Source organism: Molossus molossus, unplaced genomic scaffold, assembly GCF_014108415.1.
Source record: "Molossus molossus isolate mMolMol1 unplaced genomic scaffold, mMolMol1.p scaffold_m16_p_7, whole genome shotgun sequence".
Lineage (NCBI taxonomy): Eukaryota > Metazoa > Chordata > Mammalia > Chiroptera > Molossidae > Molossus > Molossus molossus.
Genome location: NW_023425401.1, coordinates 92,378,738 through 92,403,037, shown reverse-complemented (window position 1 = coordinate 92,403,037; position 24,300 = coordinate 92,378,738). Strand labels below are relative to the sequence as shown.

At 47.5% G+C, this 24,300-nt stretch overlaps 1 protein-coding gene across 2 annotated transcripts; it reads right to left on the bottom strand.

Moving 5' to 3' along the window:
* Positions 1-1,389: 1,389 nt before the first annotated feature.
* SMO (smoothened, frizzled class receptor) lies at positions 1,390-24,300 on the bottom strand. Of its 2 annotated transcripts, none has more exons than XM_036247373.1 (12): positions 23,580-24,300; positions 10,538-10,743; positions 8,721-8,930; positions 8,294-8,466; positions 7,719-7,938; positions 7,507-7,630; positions 6,164-6,256; positions 5,635-5,743; positions 4,672-4,857; positions 3,828-3,976; positions 3,181-3,315; positions 1,390-2,936 (listed from the first exon to the last, which is right to left on the bottom strand). In XM_036247373.1, exons 1-12 carry the CDS (start codon positions 23,914-23,916, stop codon positions 2,503-2,505), a joined length of 2,376 nt encoding a protein of 791 aa, XP_036103266.1. In that variant the 5' UTR covers positions 23,917-24,300; the 3' UTR covers positions 1,390-2,502. The 2 variants fall into 2 exon arrangements, with proteins under 2 accessions (XP_036103266.1, XP_036103267.1); XM_036247374.1 differs by lacking the exon at positions 23,580-24,300 and adding an exon at positions 23,089-23,125 and having other exon boundaries at positions 1,476-2,936.

Genomic DNA, 24,300 nt, shown 5'->3' with positions numbered 1-24,300 from the left:
CTACATCCCATTCCCACTCCTTTACATAAATATTCCAAAGAAAGAAGGGATGGAGGGAATGTCCATGGAGGTAAAAAGAAGAAAGAAAATTGTTCACATATTCTCTTATTTTGGAAAACATCATTAGACAACACTAAAAATTTTATTGTTTTGAATACTGTTGTTGATAAAGGTTAAAAAGTAGCTATACTACTGCCGAGAGAAACAGTGATTGCCAGAATGATCACAGTAAGCAAGGGATACAGGGAGGTCCGAGGGAACACAACATAGGAAACCTGGATAGAAAGGCAAATCAACAGTCATAACCGAGAGTGGCGAGTTTGGGTTCTGAGTCAGGAAGACCCTGGGCCCAGTGTCTGTCACTTACTAGCTGTGAGGTTGTGGACAGATCATTTTGATTCACTGAGCTTGTTTCTAGGGAAAAGTAGCTCCTCTGATCCCTCTAATTAAACAAGAGGCAGCATGCACTGCCCAAGAGCCAACTCTGGAGCCAGAGTTGGAATGGAATCTAAGCATTACTACTTACTGTGTGGCCTTGGGCAAACTATTGAAACTTTGTCTCAGAATCTTGGGGATGTGTTAAGAGTGCCCCAAAGGTCTGTTGTGAGATTCAAGTAAATGCATGTGAAGTACTTGGGAGATAGCCTAGCAAGCATTCAATAAGAGTTAGCTATTATTATTGTTGTTTTACTAATATACATGTAAAATACCCAGATATGATCAGATCAGTAGTTAGTTCCCCTTCCTTTGCAATCTGGCTCTGGGCACAATGCTTGCATGAACTACTTCCAAAACAAGTCTGGTCAATACTCTACAATACCCTCCCAGTGCATGAGTACTACCCCCTTTCTTCCACAGATCTCCTTTCCACGTGATCTTGAGTCCTTGCAGCCCAGTTAGTTCCCAGTCTTCTACTGACATTTTTTTTTTTGGAGGAAGTGGGGCTAACAGGCTTCCTGAGGGAAGCCTGAATTCCTTTGACTACCCAGGAGAGGAAGCTATGCGTCAGACTGCACTTGGTCTCCCTGACATCCCTTGTGGAAGGCAAGAGGCCCTTAGAGGTGGGGCCCAGGATTGCCACAAGGAGCCACGCTCATCTACACTAGCAGAGGGACACTTGCTTCCAATCATCATTCCAGGGACAAGCTGTGTGTTCTTAATTATCTAAGATCAGTGAGCAGGGAGGCAGCTGTGGCCACAGGAGAATTTTTGTCCATATAGAACCAACTAGTCAGGAAGGACGGCCAGCACATCTGTCAGTCATGACTTCATTAACACCAGGCTCTTAGTCTTTCTGAGTAGCCCGAGAGAGTGAAACACAAATGAGATCAGAACCAGATAAACAGTTTGGTGGAGACTGCGGTCTATGGAAAAAAAGCACACCAAGAGTTTATACAAAACCTTTTATTTACTGTTTATAGTTCTTCTCCTCATCCTTATCCCCAATCTGGAACCCAGGCAGCTCCTTAGACTTTCTGCTGCCTGGTTCTTGAAACCGGGGCTTTGGGACATGGAGGAGGCCTATAAAAGGTTGGAAATCTTTTCACCCACCAGTTGCAGAAGTTAAAGGAAGCTTTCCTGCCTGACCAAAGCTCCAACAGCTTCTTAGGGTAGCCCCTCAAGCCAGAGGATCCATCCCCCATTGGATGGATACAGGAAGAGACAATGTGTCTCGGAGACCCAATGGCTCCCCACCACTCACTGCTTCTATAGCACACCAGGCCCTATAGCGGGACCAATTTCTTACTTGGAAACAGAGTCCAGAAACATGAGTGGGGGATGAGGATGGGATGGACAGCCTGTAGTTCTGGGTCCTAATCAACAAACAGAAAACAGGAAGAGGTTGGCCTGGTTGAACTGAAATGGGAAATGGAAGGAGGGTACAGGAGAACATGGGCCGGGTTACTGGCCGGGGTGGGGCCAGCTAGACATCTGTGAAGAGAGGTTATAGCCCCTATTGGAACAGGCACTCCCAGCCCCACAACCACCTGGAAGGGGGAGAAGGGAGCCTTGATCCCACTTAGACAAAGGGCTAATGATACAATAAACACTTTTGGTCTGAGGGTGCCCTTACCTGGCACCCACTAGTATAGGAAAGGGCAACAGCCCTCATCTGCCAGACATGGGTTTGGCTGCCTCCCTGGCCACCACAGCCCATTCTGGGTACTGTCACTCCTACCTTTGCCATTACTGCCCCGCCAGAAACCCTGCACACCCCATAACCTTACTGCAGACTGGGGCTACCTGCCAGCCAGGCTCCAGCTGGTGGGGCAGAAACAAGGGCCCTGGAGCTCAGGGCTTGTTCCCGGGGTGAGGCCCACCCATGGATTTGTCAAGGCTCCTTCCCACAGTCCTGCCATAAGCCAGACCTACAGATCCCTCCTGGGAGCGCACCGGGCTCTCCGGTTCTCCGGAAGACGAGATCCTGGGGAAGTACTCTCAGGGAGGACGAAGAGCCTCAGAACGTTATTTGTTCCAATTCACAGGTCCTGATCTCCTGCCTTAGAAGTCTGAGTCTGCGTCCATGAGCTCTGCTTCCATCAGGTTGGTGCGGGAGTGAATGGGCCCCAGTCCCTGCCGGCGGCCCTGAGCCCAGGCCACGGGAGCTGGGGCGCTGGGCAGAAACGGATCCTGCAGGGGACTGGGCTCTGGGCAGAAGGGGCTGGAGACCAGGGTCCAGGCTCTCTGCCGGCAGGATTCCCCAGCTCCCCAGGCGCCCGCGGCCACCAGGCACTTCTGCCGGGGCAGCTGCGGCAGACGAGGAACAGCACTGGAGGCAGATGCGGGGGCCGGATGGTGAAGCTCGGGAGGTGGCACCAGTGGGCACACCTCCTTCTTCCTCTTCCTCCGCTTCTTCTTACGGCCCAGGCGCTTCTCCAGCTCTGGGGAGATCTCTGCCTCAACCAGCCACAGGTTGGCTTTTTCCTCTGGGGGCACTGACGATGGGAGAGAGAATATGAGCCTGAGACCATGATTATATCCACATCACCCTTCTCTCCTTGGACTCCCACTTTGAGCTCTGGGACCTACAACTCTAGACCTGTAGGGCCTCAGCCCCACACTTTAGATCTTCCTCAGCCTTTCCTTCCCCCTCGCCTTCTGGTAGCCCCTGGTACTACAGTCCCAGTAACCCCCAGCCTCTATGTCCCCCACCTTCCTACAGAAACCTGAACCGCATACCTGGAGTTGCCACAGGGGTGACAGACACATCCTGGGGCAGTATGGCTCCTCTCCGAGCCACCATCTTGGTGACGTGCTGGGCCCAGGCAGAGGACACATCAGCTGAGGGCTCATTGAGGTCAAAGGCCAGACCCGCTGTAGGGATGGAAGGATAAGGAATCATGACAGCCCCGTCCTTTGCAGTCAACCACTCCCCCCTTATTCAGCACCATTCACCTTAGCCAATGGCTTCCACTCCACCTCACACAGAAAACCTACCCTGGTAATCACAGTGATCTCGACCCATTCCCAAATTACAGAGCTTGGGCACCCAGAGCAAGCGTGGGACCTCACTAAAGGCCGGAAATCCAGTTCCTGAATGCCTAACTTACTCTAGCCCAGGGAGAACAGCTAGAAAAGACAGGAGAAGGGGCAGGGAGATGAGTCGTCTGGAAACAAAATAAACTATTAAACCCAGAAACAGAGAGGGGAGAGTTGCTGGGGATGGGCAGGGTACTGGAAAAGAATGACTGTGAAGAGAGAAGGGAGCATTGGGCTCCTCACAGCCTTCCAAACAGTCCACACGTGCATTCCAGCCTGGGAGGGAATGGGGCCCACGTGCTGCAGGTGTTAGGTGGCTCCCGGGGAGGAAAGGGGCCGAAGCATACCCACAGGCCCATCGTGGGAGACGGTGTGCATGCTGAAGGAGAGCTCCTGGCCTGGGTTCTGCAGCAGCTCACGCCGCTTGGAGAAGGCCTTGGCAATCATCTTGCTCTTCTTGATGCGTTTGGGCTCATCATCACTCTGTCCGGTCAACCTGAGAGCAGCAGGGGTTGGGGAGGGAAAGTGGAGGAGCAGTCACTTTCCATCAAATCTTGCAAAAGACCAGTGAACACATCCCCTCTAGGACAGAAGCCCCCAGAGGGCCTCAAGTCCCTCAAGGACTCTGAGGAGCACAGGCCTACTCTGCAAAAAAAGCGGGCCCAGAATGCAGGGCTCCTGTGTGTCCAGTTCTCAAATCATTCCACTCTTTTTTGTTTTTGTTTATCCTCACCCGAGGACATTCTTCCATTTTCTGTTCAGATAGAGCGGGAGGGAGAGAGAGAAACATCGATGTGAAGGGACACATCGAGTGGCTGCCACCCGCACGACCTACCAGGGCCGGGGGCAAACTGCAACTGAGGTACGTGCCCTTAGCGGGAACCAAACCCGGGTCTCTCTGTACCGCAGGCCGACGCTCCAACCGCTGAGCCAAACCAGCCAGGGCTCAAATCATTCCACTCTTAAAAGATGCTGGCAGTGGGCCAGTGCTCCCAAGGACAGGAGGTATCACCAGGGGGCAGTGGTGAGCCACAGAGAAGTTGGCTTTAGGCGGCTGGGCACAGACTCTTAGAAATCACAACTGCCCAAGGCTGGGCTGGGAGACATGGGACCAGACAAAGCCTAATGGTGGGACACTTAGGTTGAGAGACTAAGGCCTCGGAGTCAGAATGGGCTGGCTGCTGACCCCACCTGCACCAGGTGCGTTTCCAGATGAGCAATGTGGCCTTGGTCCAGACCCAGGTGCTCATGGCAATGCCAGTTCCAAACATGGCAAACAGGTTGATCTTCTCCACCAGCAGGCTAGGGCGATTCTTGATCTCACAGTCAGGGATGGGCTTCTTGGTGGGCAGCCCGATGGTTACATTGGCCTGGCACCTATGGTGAGGGGTGGCAGACAGGTGAGGCTTTCTGGGTCTCCTGGGTGGATACCCAGACAATCACTAAGCCCCACAGCACAGGTTCACAACCCTGGGTGCTTATTAGAGTCACCTGGGAGCATTTAATAGCTACTGATGTCTGGGCCACACCCCAGACAATTAAATCAAATCTCTGAGGGAGAGACCCAGGCATGGGTGTAGTTTAGAGCTCCCCAGACTGCAAGCTGAAGCCTTGAAGGAGTCTGAAGCAGTCGATGTGGACTGGTATTTGAATGAGCGTTTTAACCGCTGTTACTGGTGTCAGTAGGTGCTGCACTTCTTTCAACAGCTGAGATGCCTTATCTCTCAGAGTCATCCTCATGGTGACACAAAAAGCACAGGCAAATTAGCAGGCATCAACAGGCTGTTAACTTATCTTGGACAGGCAACTACTTCTGGGCAGGGCTCATCAATAAGCTCTGTAAAAGACTACATGAGAATTGGAGACAGCTACTACGGTGGCCAACAGAGTCGGTCAGAGAAGCCAAAACGCGAGATGGCTTCTTAATAGTTACAGACGCACCGGTCAGACTGCCATAGGGGTCTGAGCAGAGTTGAGCAGGGACTTGAGGGCTATTTGCCATGTTGGCAAATTACAGAGCAATTGACATCTTGGGTTCCCAGAGCACGATGGTCAGATTCCAGCTGGACAGCACAGGAAGGCGGACCTTGTGGTCCTGGCTCCGGCTCCTCCCGTAACTGCTCCCAAGTCCCCAAGCCCCTGTCCTGCACTCACAGCACGTAGTCCCGGAAGCTGCGTTCCCATTCAGCCTGGTTGAAGAAGTCATAGAAGTGGCAGCTGAAGGTGATGAGCACAAAGCCAAAGGCCAGGAAGCCAAAAATGCCTGTGGAGGAGAGTGTTTGACCCTTTGGGGCCTGAAACACAGCTGAGCCTGGGGTGAATTCATGCTGGGCTCAATTCAAGAACTGTAGTCTCCAAAAAGGCATGAAGGGCACCTGAGGCAACTGTGGGAGGCCCCAGTGGGAGGGAAGGGACATGAGGAAGCAGTCTTGGCATGAACTTGAATTCTTCCACCTGAGAAGCTCCCTTTCTTTTGAGCTGCTACAACCACACACACACACACACACACACACACACACACGCACGCGTGTGCGCGCGCATCTCATCTTGCCCCATGGCTGCTAACTTGTGCCACTGACTTAGTTCATCCTCCAAAACCCTATACTGCAGGTCCTACAGCCCCAGGAGGTGCACTGTTAGGCTAGATAGCACCTCAGGCCAAGGGCCCAGGGAACCCACTCACCTAGACGCAGCATGGTCTCATTGATCTTGCTGGCAGCCTTCTCGCTCAGTAGCCCAGGGTGGTTGCTCTTGATGGAGAACAGAGTCATGACTCCTGAACAGAAGGGACACCCCAGACATTAGTGGGGTGAGGCTACTCTCCTGGGAGAGAGGGGTGTGTGGCAGGGGAGGTTCCCATGGCTCTGGAGTCTGGGTCTGATTATTTCTGTGCTGGTGTCAAGCTCGGGGAACTGGAGACACTGGAGAAATGGAGCACAGCTGGTGGCAGACGTCTCATGATGGGAAAGACTGGGGCAGAGCACAGATGGACGGTAGGGGACAGAGAGAAGGCACCTTGGTTCTGCCTGGCCACCCCTAAGTAAGGCAGCCAGGTCAAAGCTGTTGTGCTGGGAAAGGCATAAAAAGACTTGAGAAGAGTGTTGTCTCATAGAAATACAATGTGAGCCACAGACATAATCTCAAATTTTCTAGAAGCCACATTAAAAGAGTAAAAGGACACGAGTGAAAGGGAATTTGGTATAAACAGTATACCATTGCTTATTATGTTATCATTTCAACATGTAATCTGTGCTACAGCTTATTAATGAGTATGGCATGTCTTTGAAATGCAGTTATTTTACACTTATGACACATCTCAACCTGGACTAGTTTCAACACATGTGGCGAGTGCCTACCAAACAGAACAGCACAGATACAAAACGTAAATCAGAGCCCCAGACGATGCCAAGAAGAGGGAAAGGAGGTGGGCTGAACAGAAGGCTGACCTTCTGCGGAGGGAGAAAAACTGAAATTTACAAAGAACCAACAATGCAACAAAAATGAGCTAAGAAGATAGGAAGGCTTATCGTGGAGGTGGCAGATTGAGACAAGGAAATGGAACAGAGAATCTGTGCATGTTGTAGAAATTGTGTGAGTGTGCTTTGTAGGCAGGAGGGAGATGAGAAACACTGAGAGTACATATAAATTTAGAGTGAGCACACTAGACTGAAGGCCCCAAATTGGTCACCGTGGACAGAGTAGGTTACCCATGACACAAGGGCGCCTGGCCAAGGGCTGAGGGGAGGTTGGAACCAGCCCAGGTTCCATTCAACAAGCAGTGAGCGTCGATCAAGGCTCTGAAGAAAGGGTGCATTTTTCTGGCCAACACAAAGGTCTTGTCCCGCATCAAGTGCCCGAGGTACTGTGTCTACCTAGAGGGGGCACCTTCCACTTAGACCAAGACCCAGTGTGACCTGGCTGAGGTCCCACTGCGAAGGCAGCAGAACTGGCTGCGTCTAGCTCCTGCTTTCCCAAAGCTGTGCTCAGCGTATTTTTTGCCCTAGTACCGGTCTGGTCCTCACTCACCTCGGATGAGGAAGTAACCTCCCACAATGAGCACCAGGCCAATTGGGGCCAACACAAAGCCAGCACGGTATCGGTAGTTCTTGTAGCCCACAAAACAGATGCCGCTCACAGAGTCCCCATCCACCTACAACAGGAAGGGGACAGATTTGGTCACTGGCCCCTCACCCAAATCCACCCCACTCAGGACACCAGCCCCCTACCAGTTGCTATACCTGGGCCACAGCGAGGATTGCCACAGTGAGGACAAAAGGGAGTGACCACGTGAGCAGGTGGAAGTAGGAGGTCTTGCCGGAGAGAGGCTGGTAGGTGGTGCCCAGGGCTTTGAAGGAGGTGTGCCAGGCATAGGTGAGGACCACAAACCAGACGACGCCAGCCATCAGGGCGTAGTACACAATGACAAAGATGATGACGCAGGACAGGGTCTCATTGGAGCTATGCAGACATGTAGGGTGTCACTTGGGGAGGTCATTCTGTACTCCCTCTACCAGCTCTCTTCACCCTGTCTCCAGACCCCTGGCTCTAAGGTCTGGAGGTTCCCTAGGAGTCAGAGCTTGGAAACCGGACCCAGTCAGATTTGAAGAAAATACAGAAGATGCCCCTTTGAACAGATGCAAACAATCAAGGTCCTAACACTGAAACCAAGGTCCTAATGTTGGAGACCTTGGGTGCAACAAAGCAGAGCTGAATTCTACCTTGAAATCTCAGATTCAAGTCCAACCTGTCCCTTTTGTGGCAAACACACATTTCAGCCTTCCTCCCCTCACCTCTGGGTCCCCAAGACACCTACGTGGGCTCCCCAAGCCTCATGGTGCCATCTGCACGGCAGACAATCTCCCGGCGGGCACCGTCCATGAACTGGGCCAGCCAGCCAATGCTGCCCACAAAGAAACACGCGTTGACATAGAAGAGAATAACCGCAGGGTAGCGATTCGAATTCCGCCAGTCAGCCACGAAAGTGGCCTAGAAGAGAGAAGTGGGGTCCGTTTTGTGAGATTGGGGTTATTCTGCTGCTGCAGACACCCTTATGACCCTTCTTATGACCCATTCCCTGGGGGCCCCCTTCCCCCCACCGCCAAGTCATCCTCTCCCCACTTCCTCTCTGCCCCAGAGCCCAACTCTCTCACTGACAATCCAGCTTCCTTCCCACTTCCCAAGCTGTGCGCCTGGGCACGCGCCTCCCCGGCCCCCCACGTGCAGGCCTGCCCTCGGCTGACCAGGGTGAAGAGCGTGCAGAGGCCCGTGATGGCCCCGAAGGCCGCGATGTAGCTGTGCATGTCCTGGTGCTCGGCCTCTGTGAAGAGCGGGTTCTGGCACTGGATCCCGCAGCCCTCCACGTCCTCGTACCAGCTCTTGGGGTTGTCGGTCCGAACCAAAGGAGCCTCACACTGGCCGGAACTGTTGAACTTGATGTTCTGCACCTCATTCTGACGCAGGGAAGGGGAGAAGAAAGATGGTGCAAAAGGAAGCAGGAGGCTCGGGGCGACCCTTGGTTTAATGAGTGGCACAGGGGTAGCATGGCAGAGTGGTTGAGGGCACAGATGCTGGAGACAGCCTGTGGCAAATTATTTGACTTCTCTGTTACTTCAGTTTCCCCATCTATGAGATAGCAGAAAAATGTGGATTCATTTGAAACATGGTGTTGGAAGGGAGCTCTGTGGTACCCTGGACCGCCAGAAAGATAACACACGGGTCTTCGAGCAAATGAAGCCTGAAACATCACTAGAGGCAAAAATGACAAAATTGAAGCTGTCCTATTTTGGGCACATCGTGAGAAGGCAGAGTTCTTTGAAAAAGACAACAATGCGGGCAAAAACAGAACGCAGCAGGAAAAGGGAAGACCAAGTATGAGATGGACTGACTCTATAAAAGGTGCCCTAGGCCTGAGTCCACAGGAGCTGAGAAGGGCGGTTGAGGATGGGACATTGTGGACCTCACTCATTCGTAGGGTCACCCGAAGTCAGAGCTGACTCAAAGGCATGTAACACACACACCTACTTCATGGAGGGGCTTAAGAGGTAAATGAATAAATAGATATAAAAATGCTATAATAATATTTGGCAGGTAGTAAATAAACAAGTAGTGTTATTACCATTATTATTATCATCATCGTCACTTATGAGCTCTCCTTCACCACCCAGAACAAGAACACATCCTGTCTTGGTGTCTCTGGCCATTTTACATGTGCCTTGACTCCATAAATACACAACCTATCCTCAGGATAGGTTCCTGTCATCTGTGATGCCCATAACTCCCTATCGTCTGACAGAGCTAGTGCTCTGTTGAACAGTTACCTTTTATTTTATTTTATTTTTTTTAAATCCTCACCTGAGGACATTTTTCGATATTTTGTTCAGATAGAGTGGGAGGGAGAGAGAGAGAGAGAGAAACATCGATGTGAAAGGGACACATCGAGTGGCTGCCACCCGCACGACCCAACCAGGGCCGGGGACAAACTGCAACCGGGGTACGTGCCCTTAGCGGGAACCGAACCCGGGTCTCTCTCGACCGCAGGCCGATGCTCTAACCGCTGAGCCAAACCGGCCAGGGCCAGAGATTATCCTTTTTTTAAAAAAAATAAAAGGCGCCCTGGCCGGTTTGGCTCAGCGGTTAGAGCGTCGGCCTGCGGTCCAGAGAGACCCGGGTTCGGTTCCCGCTAAGGGCACGTACCCCGGTTGCAGTTTGTCCCTGGCCCTGGTTGGTCGTGCGGGTGGCAGCCACTCGATGTGTCCCTTCACGTCGATGTTTCTCTCTCTCTCTCTCTCTCTCTCTTTCTCTCTCTTGCTCTCTCTGAACAAAAAATGGAAAAATGTCCTCGGGTGAGGATAAAAAAAAAAAAAAAAGGATACTCTCTGGTAGATGGGTCCAGCCAACAAACTTGAGTTTGTGTTTGTGACCTGTTGACCTCTGGTTGCAGACTTGGGGTTACCAGGGAGAAGACTCTGGGCTCCCGTGTCCCCTCCTTCCAGGCTCTGCCCTATGCCTGGTCCTGACCAGCCCCAAGAGCATGGACCTCGCGCCACAGAGCACTCACCGGGCAACCCTCAGGGAAGTGGTCGGGGGTACAGCGCAGGAAGTCGGGCCAGCCCCGCTCTCTCTCCACGATGGCACAGGGGCCTCGGGTGGCTTGGCAGAGGGTGCGGCTGGGCAACTCCACCCGGTCGTTCTCACACTTGGGCATGTACACAGCGCACAGCAGGGGCTGGATCACTGCCCAGCAACGGGGGGCATTCCGGAGGCCTGCAGGGTGATGACAGTGTGGACACATTGCAGTGAAGACCCCTCCTCATTCAGACCCACAGACACAGCTGCACCCTCTGTCCCCCAGGCCTAAGGCATCTCTCTTTGCCTTGCCACAGGCCATTATTGCTCAGAGCCGTCGGGCGGGGTGTTTCTCAACAAGGCATTTGGGCAGGACAGTTCTCTGTGCTGTAGGACTGTCCCAAGCATTGTAGGACATTTAGCATCGCAGGACCCTGCCCACTAAATGCCAATGGAACCCCTATGTCATTGTGACAACCAAAAAGTGCTTCCTCCCAAGCCCCATTCTAGAGGTGGTGACTAGAAGAGGAACTTTCTGGAATATTACTCATGTTCTGCTAGTGGATTCCTGGGTATATTCACCTTGTGACTATCAAGCTTATGATCTGTGCACTTTTTTATATGTACATTATAATACAATTAAAGTTTTATAAAACAGCCTTCATTTCCAAATGTCCTGCTAGGAAGTATAAGCACCCTCTATAATCAACCAAAACCAGATTGATTTACCTTGTACCTTTCCAGGGGCATTTTAAAAACCTGATACAGGCCTCTCCCAGGGGAAAGGAGAGTGGTGGAACCCCCGCACCCCCAACACACACACACACACACACACGGATCATGCTCCAGAACCATCAAGGAGACGTTTCCCCTTGCCAAGATCCCAGGACCGCTGGTTCTCTTACCAAGCTGAGGTGAGACTGAGAACAGGTAGGAGCTAAGAAGAGGTAGTCAGGGGAGCCCGGTACTCCAAGGCCAGAGGAGAAAACAGGAAATCAGGTGGAGAGAAACAGAGGAGGCTGTGTCCAGTGCAGAGAGAGGAAAGGAGGTACCAGCAAGACAGAAACAGCTGCCCCAGTAGCTGGGCTCACTCAGCATTCTGCCCACTTCACCCCTCCTGAGTCATCCTTGCTCCAGGAACACCTATTTCCCAAACGAGAAGTTGAATTAGGAGAAGCTTCTGAGGATATGAGAACCAACATGGGTGCTGGCCATACTGCTGGGCTGGGGGGTCATGAGGGTAGGTAGGTAAGCACTCTTTTTGGGGAGAGGCAATATAGTAGAGAGGTAAGGAGCATGGACACTGCAACCAGCCTGGCTGGGCTCAAATCCTGGCTCTACCATTTCCTGGCTGTGTGATCTTGGGCAAATTACTTAATCTTTATCTCTAACCTCAGTTTCTTCATCTGTGAAATGAAACAATACATTTACCTTGTAGAACTGTTGTGAAGAATAAGACGACAAATTCACTGCTTAGCACAGTACCTGTCATATAGTAAGAACTCAGGAAACGTTAGCTATCTGAGGCCTCTGACCACGCATTGCGCTCACTGTGACACAACCTATTCCAGGAGCACAGAGCAAGTTCCTGTCACTTAAGGAGCAATGATCTCACCCTGGCCAGGTCGCTCAGTTGGTTAGAGCGTCATCCCAATATGCCAAGGCTGTGGGTTCGATCCCCGATCAGGACATGTACAGGAGTCAAATGTACACATAAGTGGAACAACAAATTGATATTTCTCTCTCTCGCTCTAAAATCAATTAAAAAAATAAAAAAGCAGTTATTCTGGGCATGGTACCCAGACCTCACTCAAATCAGAATCATTTGGGGAATCCTTACCACTCTGGATGCAGAACCCACCCTCAGAAATTCTGACTGAGTGGTTGAGGGTAGAGAACACAGCAGTGGGTGCTAGGGGTTGGGTAAGAGGAGGGTTTGCCTACAAAAGGGGCAGCATGAGGGACTATTTGAGGAAACGGGGTTGTTCTCTGTCTTGAATGTGGAGTCTGGTTACACAACTCTGTGTGCTTGTCTAAACTCATAGAACTACACAACAAAGAAAAAGTAAATTTTACTGAATGTTTATTAAAATTGGAGGGCTTACTAGAGTTAAATGTATTCTAGAGAAGCAGCAGGCAGTTAATTAATAAAATATTAGGCTATTTTTTCAGGATTTTGTGATATTTGTGGTAATTATCAACTTTTAAATATATGTAATTTGTTGTTTTTAGTTTTTCTCATTTTAAATATTATTTCATTCTTTAAAAATAAACTCCCCAAGCCCTGACTGGTTTGCTCAGCGGTTAGAGCATAGGCCCGTGGATCAAAGAGTTGCAGGTTTGATTCTGGTCATGGGCACGTACCTTGGTTGCAGTTCGGTCCCTGGCCCTGGTCAGAGTTGTGTGGGAGGCAACCAATTGATGTGTCTCTCTCACATGGATATTTCTCTCTCTCTCTCTCTCTCTCTCTCTCTCTCTCTCTCCCTCCTTCGCACTCTATCTAAAGATAAATGGAAAAAAATCCTTGGGTGAGGATTTAAAAATAAACTCCCCAAGAAAAAGATGAATTATTAAATAAACCACGAACAACGATGGAGGAGTCATCTAAGGAAAAAATAAGTTGTACCCTTACTTCATTTCTTACATAAAATAAATTCTAGATGAATCAAAATAATTACATTATTTTTAAAAATTTAAATTTTTACTTATTGATTTTGAGAGAGAGAGAGAGAGAAACATTGATTTGTTTTTCCATTTATTTATGCATTCATTGGTTGATTCTTATATTCCCTGATCAGGGATCAAACCCACAACTCTGGCATATTGAAATGATGTTCTAACCAACTGAGCTGCTGGGTCAGGGCTAATAAATACATTCTTTTCAAAAATTAAAATACTAAAAGATGAGAAATGGTTTTTGAAACCTTGGAGTGGAGAAAGCTTTTTGATGTAGGACACCAAACCCAGAAGCTATGAAATAAAAGCTTTAAACAAAATCATATAAAAAGTAACACACTGAGAAAATATATTTTATACACATTACAGGTAAAGAGCTAACTTTCTTGTATGTATAAAACTTATCCAAACAATAAGAAATTCATAAGCCTATAGAAAAAAAGGCAAAAAACAAAGAGAACCAATCAGAGAAAATACAAATGGCCTTTAAATATGTAAAGAGCTGCTCAATCTTACACTGAATAAAATAAATGTGAACTAAAACTAATGAGGTACAATTTTTTAAAACTTTAGGGTGAGAGAGGTAAAAGTATTTGAAAATGATGTATTGGCATGACTAGGGGAAACTAGCATTTTTGTATATTTTTAATAGGAATAAAAATTAGGAAATACTTGTGGAGACTATTTGGCATTTTCTATCAAAATTTTATACTAGCAATTCTACTTCACATGTTCACAAAGATAATTTATAAGATTATTTATTGTAGCATTGTTTGTAATGGCAAGAGAGAAGAAACAACCTGAATGTATATCCATCAGGAGGAGACCAGCTAAAAATATATCATATATCAACGTCATAGGACATTATTCAGAGTTGAACTATTTGCATTGAAATGGAACTATCTCCAACAGAACTTGTTAAATGTATGTAGTTGAGTGGAGAACAGCCTACTGCTACTTGTGGGAAGAAAAAAGACTAAGGAAACATCTGCATTTGTACATATTATGGCAGTGTCTAGAAGGACACACAAAAATCAGTGTTGATGGTTGCCTCTGGGAAGGGAAAATGGGTAGCTGTGAACACAGGAGAGATTTGATTTTTGTTGTTTTTGAATTTTGTACTATGTGCATAGACTATCTTTTTTTTTTTTTTTTTCATTTTCACCTGAGGACATTTTTGCATTTATCTTTTAGATAGAGCAGGAGGGAGAGACGGAGGAAGAGAGAGAGAGAAACATCGACGTGAGGGAGACACATCGACTGGTTGCCATCCACACGACCCCAACCGGGGCAGGGGACAAACTGCAACCGAGGTACGTGCCATTAGCAGGAACCGAACCTGGGTCTCTCTGGTCCACGGGCCAACGCTCTAACCACTTAGCAAAACTGGCCAGGGCAGAGTATCTATTTTTTAAAGTAATGAAGTTTAAAATATATATATATATATATATGCCCTGGCCGGTTTGGCTCAGCGGTTAGAGTGTCGGCCTGCGGTCCTGAGAGACCCGGGTTCGGTTCCCGCTAAGGGCATGTACCTCGGTTGCAGTTTGTCCCCGGCCCTGGTTGGTTGTGCGGGTGGCAGCCACTCGATGTGTCCCTTTCATGTCGATGTTTCTCTCTCTCTCTCCCTCCCACTCTACCTGAACAAAAAATGGAAAAATGTCCTCGGGTGAGGATAAAAAAAAATATATATATATATATATATATATATATATATATATATATATACACAAATTATTGAGATGAGGAAAGCTTCCCAAAGAGAAGGGAATGAAACTGGTAACAGGAAGAAAGGAGACATCAACTTTATCTGTATTATTTTTTTTATTTCATTGTTGTTTTTTCTCTATCCTCACTCGAGGACATTTTTCCTTTTTTTTTTTTTTTTTTATCCTCACCCGAGGATATTTTTCCATTTTTTGTACAGATAGAGCGGGAGGGAGAGAGAGGAAGGGAGAGAGAGAGAAACATCGACGTGAAGGGACACATCGAGTGGCTGCCACCTGCACGACCAACCAGGGCCGGGGACAAACTGCAACCGAAGTACTGTACGTGCCCTTAGCGGGAACCGAACCCAGGTCTCTCAGGACCGCAGGCCGACGCTCTAACCGCTGAGCCAAACTGGCCAGGGCCATTTTTCCATTTTTTGTTCAGATAGAGTGGGAGGGAAAGAGAGGAAGAGAGAGAGAGAAACATCGACGTGAAGGGGACACATTGAGTGGTTGCTACCAGCACAACCAACCAGGGCCGGGGACAAACTGCAACCAAGGTACGTGCCCTTAGCGGGAACCGAACCCAGGTCTCTCTGGACTGCAGGCCATTGCTCTAACTGCTGAGCAAAACTGGCCAGGGCTATTTTTCTTATTTTAATAAAATATGAAACAAAAAAAAAAAAAATAGGGACACATTTTTCTACATTCATAGAATTTTAAAATAACATTTGCTACAATTTGAACGTTGAAAGAATTTTTGTTTGTGTGATTCTGATAAGCAATCAAGTTGAAAAACTACTGTTCTAAGGTTGGGTTAACAGAAAGTTTAATTAATGTAATATACTACATTCATAGATTAAAAAAGAAAAAATCATTTGATCATCTCAATAGATGCAGAAGTAGTTGATAAAATCAACATCTATCCATAATAAAAAGATAGCCCTGACCAGTTTGGCTCAGCGGTTAGAGTGTTGGCCCGAAGACCGAGGGGTCTTGGGTTCGATTCCCAGTCAAGAACACGTACCTGGGTTGCAGGTCTGGTGTCCAGCCCTGGTTGGGGATGTGCAGAAGGCAACCAATTGATGTGTCTGTCTCTCCCACATCAATGTTTCTCTCTCTCCCTCCCTCTCCCTCCCACTCTATCTGAAGATGAATGGAAAAATATCCTCGGGTGAAGATTAAAAAAATATATATTGAGAAAATAAAAGATCTAAATAGAATATATAATGAAATGATTGGAACACTCGATATTGTAAAGATAACTTTTTTTCAGCCCTGGCTGGTTTGGCTCAGCAATTGGAGTATCAGCCTGTGGACTGAGGGGTCGCAGGTTCAATTCCCGGTCAAGGGCATGTACCTGGGGTTGCCCTGACCAATGGCCATCCTTGGCCTGGTGGAGGTCATGTGGGAGGCAGCCAATTGATGTGTCTCTCTCATATCAATGCTTTTCTCTCTCTCCTTCCTTCCCTTCCACTCTATCTAAAAATTAATGGAAAAATATCCTCAGGTGAGGATTAACAACAACAACAAAGATATATTTTTTTCCAAATTACTCTATATTCTTGATGTAACTGAAATCAAAACTACCAACATTGCCCAGCCTGTGTTGCTCAGTGGATTGAGCCTCATCCCATGGACTAAGAGGTCCTGGTTTGATTCCCAGTCAGGGCACATGCCTGGGTTGTGGGCTTTATCCCCAGTAGGGTGCGTGTAGGAGGCAGCCAATCGATATTTCTCTCTCACATCAATGTTTCTATCTCCCCCTCCCTTCCTCTATCTCTAAAAAATCAATAAAAACATATTAAAAAAAAAAAAGCCCAGACTCTATTAGATACTGCCGTACTGTAAAGTAGAGGCTCTTAGCCTCGAGTTCACAAAGGATTCTCGGAGAGGATTTGGAGATCCATGAACTTAGATGGGGGAAAAAATTACATCTAACTGAAATTTAGCGTCTCCTTCCATTATAAATGCAAACAACATACCACAGTAATGTCAGCAAATGGAAATCAAATACTGTATTTTTGTTGTAGATGTCCCAAAATACTGTCACTGCTCTCCCTGATACAAAATACTGTACCACCCTGATATTATAGTGGTTATTAAATCCACACTAGATCTTCTAGTGTATTACTAAAGAAGCACATATATAGTAGATCACAAACTTTTTATTTTTTTTATCCTCACCCGAAGACATTTTTGCATTTATCTTCAGATAGAGTGTTAGAGAGAGAGGGAGGAAGAGAGAGAGAGAGAAATATCGATGTGAGAGAGACATATCAACTGGTTGCCACCCACAAGACCCCAACTGGGGCCAGGGACAAACTGCAACCAAAGTACGTGCCCTTAGTGAGAACTGAACCTGGCACTCTCTGTTCCATGTGCCGACTCTCTAACTGCTGAGCCAAACTGGCCAGGGCTCGAACTTTTTAAATACTTGATAACTATATTTCAATATAATTAACTTCCTTCATAATCCTCAGTGCTTCTTTTCAATTCTCTATGTTTTACTTAGAAGGGGCCCATCAGTTTTATCAAACTGCTGAATGCATCGGTTCATAGCTCAAAGAAGGTGAACACCATGCTATAAAGATATGATAATTAAGATGTTGTGGTATTGGCAAGGGATGGACAAACAAATCTATGGAATAGAATAAAGATCCCAGAAACAAATGCATATTTAAGGCAGAGCAGGGAAGAAAGGATATTCCCTTTAACAAATGATATTGAGACTATATATAAAATTGGAGTTCTAAAAAAATCAACTGCAGGTGATTTATATGCCTAAAATGGAAGAAAAATGTATAAAGTTTTGAGAAAATAACATAAGACAATAAACTCATTCATGACTTTTTGGTATGAAAGGATATTTTAAAATAAGACACAATATACACTATGCATAAAAAGTCTGATAAATGACTACCTTAAAGTTCAGAACTTCTTGTTCAACGAAAGGCACAGAGAATGAAAAGGCAAGCCCCAGAATGGGAAATATTTTCAATACATACAATCAATAAAGGACTCATAGCTATGAAGATCTATAAATCTTATAAAAATGACAGCTAGGCCTATAAAAAAATGGGCCAAAGATTTGGACAGACATTTCACAGAAGAAAAACTCCAATGGCCAGTAAACATTTCAAATGGTGCTTAACCTCAATAGTGATCAGGGAAACACAAATTAAAACCACAAATACATACAACATATCCACTAGGTTGGCAAAATTTTAAAGGCAGACAATACCAAGGGTCGGGAATCATGTGGGGCAATGGGGACTATTTTACAGTGCTACTGGGAGTGTAAGTTAGTACAACCACTTTGAAAAACCGTTTGGTATTATCTAGTAAAGCTGAAGGTATGCGTACCCTATTATCTCTAAGTACATACCTGGAGGATCCTGACCCAGGTGCACCAAGTCATACATAAAAGAACACTTACAGCAGTGATATTCCCAGTGGCCCCAATATGGGGACTCAAACTTATAAAAATGACATCTCTCAACTAGATGTTTAACAACAACTAAATGGATAAATATATTGAGATATATTCTACAGTGAAATACTATTCAGAAATGAAAAAAATGAGCTGTGAAACTTACAAAATAATGTAAACAAAAGAAATAAGACATGGAAGAATACACGCAGTATGACTCTATTGTATAAAGTTCAAAAATTATAAAATTGAAATATGCTGTTTAGGAATTCCAAAACTAGATGGTAAAACTATAGAGGAAAAAGGAAATGATTATAAAACAATCAGGGTAGCTGTTACTTCTAAAAGAGGAAGGCCCTGGCCAGTTTGGCTCAGCGGTTAGAGCATCCGCCTGCGGTCCAGAGAGACCTGGGTTCGGTTCCCGCTAAGGGCATGTACCTTGGTTGCAGTTTGTTCCCGGCCCTGGTTGTTCGTGCAGGTGGCAGCCGCTCGATGTGTCCCTTTCACATCGATGTTTCCCTCTCTCTCTCTCTCTCTCTTCCTCTCTCTCTCTTCCTCTCTCTCCCTCCCACTCTATCTGTACAAAAAATGGAAAAATATCCTCGGGTGAGGATTAAAAAAAATAAAAGGGGAAGGAGAAAGATGTGATTGAAAAAGACAAAGGGGGAGCTAATGGGGGCCCACCATGGTCTAGTTCTTGATTCAGGTGGCACTTCATAATTATTTGTTATTTAATACCTCTGTGTTTAATGCACTTGCTGTATACATGCTACATTTCACAATTAAAAAGTTAAAAGTCGGAAGCAAAAATGAAAATGTGGGCCCGTGGTTGTTACTCCGTATTTTTATACTTTCCCAAAATACATACTTTTTAAAACTCTGATCATCAGCCAGCCAGGTTTGGGAACAGCTCTAAGGGAATTCTTCCTGACCTGACCCTGCAAATAACTCACCATTACCAACATCCCTCCTCTCATCTCTCAACTAGATGTCCAAGAGCAAATGAGAAATCCTCCCAGTGTCTCTGGCTCTTTCCTACTGGCTGTCCCAGCCGGGTGTCAGGTCCACATGCCCCTGTGCACACACAGGGCAGAGCAGTGGTCAAAGAGGCTACGTGCTGGCTCTCAGGGACCTATTTCCCTTGCCAGCCTCTGGCCTCTCTGCTTTCTTGCCCCATTTACCAAACCAGATTTGGCCGAAGGTGGACCATGACCTGGATATTATGTTTGTCTGGTCACCCTGGAATGCCTGAGGGGAGGCATTTTAAGCTATAATGGGGCAGATGCTGAGTGCCGGAAAAATCCCACGTCCAGAGAGTTGAAAGATATAGGAGAGACCCAAGTTCTCTTCAAACCTAGAAATTGGCCCAACCTGAGTTATGAACTTCCTCACTCAATGTCATGCTTCCAAAAGCTCTACATAGAGGAAAAAGGAAATAAGACACAAAGTCTGGGCCAAAGAAGGACATAGTGGCCACCTCTCTTCAGTAATTCCTAGTCCAGATCTGCTGGACTTTCCACATAGACATCCAATAAGCGCCTCTAACTCACATGGCCGAAACTGAACCCACATTCTTCTAAACCTACTCCTCCTCTAGCATTCTCTGGCTTAGTGAAAAGGAAGGTACCACCTTCCATTCAAGTCCTCCATCCAACCCATCAGCAAGTTCCATTGGTTCTAGCTCTGAAACTCTGTGATCCGTCTACTTCCTTCAGCCTGTTACCTCAGTCCTGACCACCGCCATCTCACACTTGGACTCCTTCAACCATCCCCTCAACAAGCAACCAGCCTCCAGGTTTTCCCTCCAGCCATGGCTTCTTCACACAGTACTCAAAGGTCTTTCTAAAATGCAAATATGATTACATCTCTCCCTTACTTAAAAGCCTTCAATAGCTCCTTATTATCTTCTGGACAACATACAAATTTCTTAATATGGGGGATGAATCCCTTTATTTTCTAATTCTGTAGGTTTAATCACTTATAATTCTATCTCTCACATGCTTTGATCTAGCTTTACTGAAATTCTTCTTCTTTTTTTTTTTTTTTTTTTATCCTCACCCGAGGATATTTTCCATTTTTTGTACAGATAGAGTGGGAGGGAGAGAGAGGAAGGAGAGAGAGAGAGAAACATCGACGTAAAGGGACACATCGAGTGGCTGCCACCCGCACGACCAACCAGGGCCGGGGACAAACTGCAACCGAAGTACGCACCCTTAGCGGGAACCGAACCCGGGTCTCTCCGGACCGCAGGCCGACGCTCTAACCGCTGAGCCAAACCGGCCAGGGCTTCTTCTTCTTTTTTTAATGCTTTTATTGATTTCAGGGAGAGGGAGAGGGAGATAGAAACATGGGTGAAAGAGAAACATTGATCGGCTGCCTCCTGCTCACTCCCTACTGCAGATCGAGCCCACAGCCCTGGCATGTGCCCTGATTGGGAACTGAACCTGTGACCTCCTGTGCATGGGACAACACTTAACCAACTAAACCCCATGGGCTGGGCTCTATTGAAATTCTTAAACTTTCTTAAAAGTATCAAGCCCTCTCACCTCTTCATGTCTGTGCATGTTATTTTCTTTTCCTATCCCTTCCCACCTAACCCTTCCTTGGCCCAGGTAATTCCTAATTATTTCTCAGGTCATGGAGTAAGTGTCAGTTCTTCTGGGGTGGGGGAGCGGGGTAGGTCTTCTCTTTGCGTTCCTTCAGTCCTCTACTTTGTCACAATACCTTTCACAAATATTGCTAAAGTCTGTTTATTTGTCTGTCTTCCCCTTGATAGCAGGGTTCATTGCATGCATTCTTCATCTTTATATGCTCCAGAACCTGATCCAGGATGTAGCAAGCACCCAATACCTAAATGAATAAATGACTGGGAATGTGTGTGTACTCAGAACTCAGAGGCTTTCAGAAAAAAAGTGAAGAGCAAGTCTCTACTTTCAAAAGTTTACAGATGAAGACAACCTAGATCATCTTCATCCTTCACCCACAAAAATACCTCCAAGAGCCAGGTGACACAGTGTCTAATGCCAACTCAAGACCACTAACTCAGGACAGGACCAATCATTGGCCACTAGCCACAATTCCCAGTAGATGGCCTGTTTGTGATTCTCACTCCTGGTTCTGGTTCACTTTACTCATCCACGGTCTCAGCCCATACCAACACTTGCTTCTGGCTCTACTTCATAGAACATCCCACAGAAGGACCCAAAGCAGAAAGAAAATAACCAAAACACATAGGAATGGGACTGAGCTGAGGGATGATGGGTGGCGACAGAGAAGAGCTCAGAGTGAACTAAGGATCTGGGCTCAGCGCTGGCACCTCTTCAGGAACCTGTCCCACCAGAGGCACAGCTAGTGAGGTTCAAACCTGCATAGCCAGCAGATGGTTCTAACTCCTAAACTTTCCTGCCAAAACCACTTCTGCCTACTAAGCAGCTGCTCTCAGCAGTAAGGGCTGGAAAGAGGTTCATACCCTTCCTCCTTGATTTGATGGTAACAACAGAAAGGCAGCATCACACATGCATCTAACGTAGGAGAATTCAACCACAGTCCTTTGCAAAATACATAAATAGAGAGAAGCAGAATATCCTTTCATAGTGTGAGCAACTCAAAACACACTGAGATTCTAGTACTGAGAAATGTATTTGGATTGTCCATACAGCTGGCTCCTAAACTCAAGCCTTATTTCCGGTAGTGCTCAAAGAAATATTGTTTATACCTTTTATGTTTCCTTTTTATTCCTTCAGTCTTCTGCTTTACATTTATGTCCTTTAAAGGCTAAAATGATAGTTTCTGTGTGTGCCCCTTTTTACATACTATACATTACTATTTGTGACACATTATACAGATATATTACCATGAAGAGAGCATATATGCAAAGTTACACAGGTCTTATTTTATGGATTTTTCAAAGCTACTATTATTTACACATGGTTTTTGCCAATATTTTGACCTGATACCCAGAAAGGATGAAGCTCCACTATGGGCACCATCCTTCAAGTTCCTCATCTGGCATCTGCTCCAAGCCAAGAACGATATGGCTTTGTCCAACATCCTGCAAAAACTGAGAACTCTAGTGGCCAAATTGATAACAACAAGCAATCTACATAGACTTGCCCCATCAGGATCATCACCTGAAGCACCCAGGGCAGAATGGAGATGGAAGATGTGGGGTACCAGGGCAGAATGAGATGTGGGGCACCGAGGTCTGTCAAAAGGAGGTTGCCAGGTCTGCTCCTGGCTTTCGATTTTATTTTCTTTTTCAAGGTCAGTTTTGAATCACACTGGCTAGAAGTAAAGGATAACAAGGCCCATTACCTTACTGAGCACCCTTCAAGCTCCCAGTTCAGAAGAGTGACAGGTGGGGACATAATTCACTCTACACTGCTAAGGAAGGACCTGTTTGGGTTCAGTCTGTAGATTTTCAGGATGGACCATAATCCCACCCTGAGGTGAGGGCTCTGGGACCTCAGATCACCATGGAAATAGCTCTCAACATTCCAGACTTAAGTGTCCTTCTGCAGCACTGACTAGCCTGAGAACCCAAACTTCCAAAGAACACACACATAATCATTAGAATAGTCTCATTCCTTCACAATCTCAGACAAAAATCGGAGTCCTCATTTTTCAGATGAGGAAACTGTGAAATCTCCTGTGAAAGCAAAATAAGATCAAGATTCTCTGGACTTACTGTCTCCCAAAACAACATTTTTGGAACTTTCTAGTTACCTTTTAATTACTCATCATCAGGGGGTTTCAGTTCTCACTCCTCACCCTCATTCCTAAATCTTCTACCCACATCCTTCCCTTTTTTCCTTTCCAACTCGGTTTCCTGGACTCTTTTCCAAGGTCTAAACATCTCCCTGAATCACTGAGGACCCAGCTTCCAAAGTGGCACTTAGGTGAAGCATCTCCTCTTATTTAAAAAAAAAAAAAAAAAAAAAAAGGCCTTTCCTGTGGCTCAGAGCCCCTTTCTGACATGCCCCTAGTTCCCCCGCATTCTTTGCTCACCCACCCAGCTCAGGCACTTTGTGACCTGCTTTCTCAACTTCCTCGCCCTCCTTCCTCATCACCGAGGGTCCCATCCTGCATACAGCCTCCCCAAAGTTTCAGACTCTGTTCCTCCTGCCCTTTACAAAGCTCAGGCCTGAGCCTATTCTTTTCCAGAGTCCCAGCATCCCAACACCGCAGTCTCCAAGCTTCTGCTCCCACGCGCTTACCGGACCATAGCACGAGCTTGCCGTGCGCTTCCTCTTGGGAGTCCGAATCCCCGGCCAGCAGCGTGGAGGTGGCCTCGTAGGGCAGCGCCGAGCCCAAGCACACGTTATAGCGCAGTGGCTCGCAGGGGGCGGCCCGGCCGCAGTGGCTTAGCAGCGGCGGAGGGCCAGTCACCAACGCGCTCCTTCTGGCACTCCCACCCACGCTCCGCGGCCCAGGCCCGGTGGCGTTCCCGCTCAAGGCCATCCCCCGGCCCGGGCCCCCCAGCAGCAGCAGCAGTAGCAGCAGCAGCAGCAGAAGCAAGAGCTCCGGCCCCCGAGCGAAGCGAGCAGCGGCCATGGCCAAACCCGCCAACTCAGCAGAAGCCCTGCGCCCCCGCCCGCTCCCCGGAACCCCCAGGGCACGCGCGCAACCCTTGGGGCCACGGAGGCGACTCAGGCAACTTGTGCGCCCTGCCAGTCCGGTGCTGGGCTCCTCCGGATGCGCTGCACGCCGCGGGCCCTCGGCGCCCAACTTCGCAAACTTTGGAACCCGAGGCCCATGTTGGGCAGCGGAGGCCCGGGCCGGGATGCACAGCTCCCTAACCCTTTTCCTGGCAATCCAAGTTGTCTTCAGCCCTGGGAGCCCTCTGGGCCCCCAATCTCCAGCCCCATCCCCTTTCCCACCATTAAAAACCACCTTCGGGGCCCGCGATGGAGGCCAGGCGCGGGCCGGGGGTGCGGG

Coding starts and splice junctions, on each gene's coding strand:
- SMO (XM_036247373.1), bottom strand. CDS start 23,916: ATGGCCGCTGCTCGCTTCGCTCGGGGGCCGGAGCTCTTGCTTCTGCTG. Junction 8,931..10,537: donor ACTTCCCTGAGGGTTGCCCG/GTGAGTGCTCTG, acceptor TCCCTGCGTCAG/AATGAGGTGCAGAACATCAA. Junction 4,858..5,634: donor AGCTTCCGGGACTACGTGCT/GTGAGTGCAGGA, acceptor CCCTCACCATAG/GTGCCAGGCCAATGTAACCA.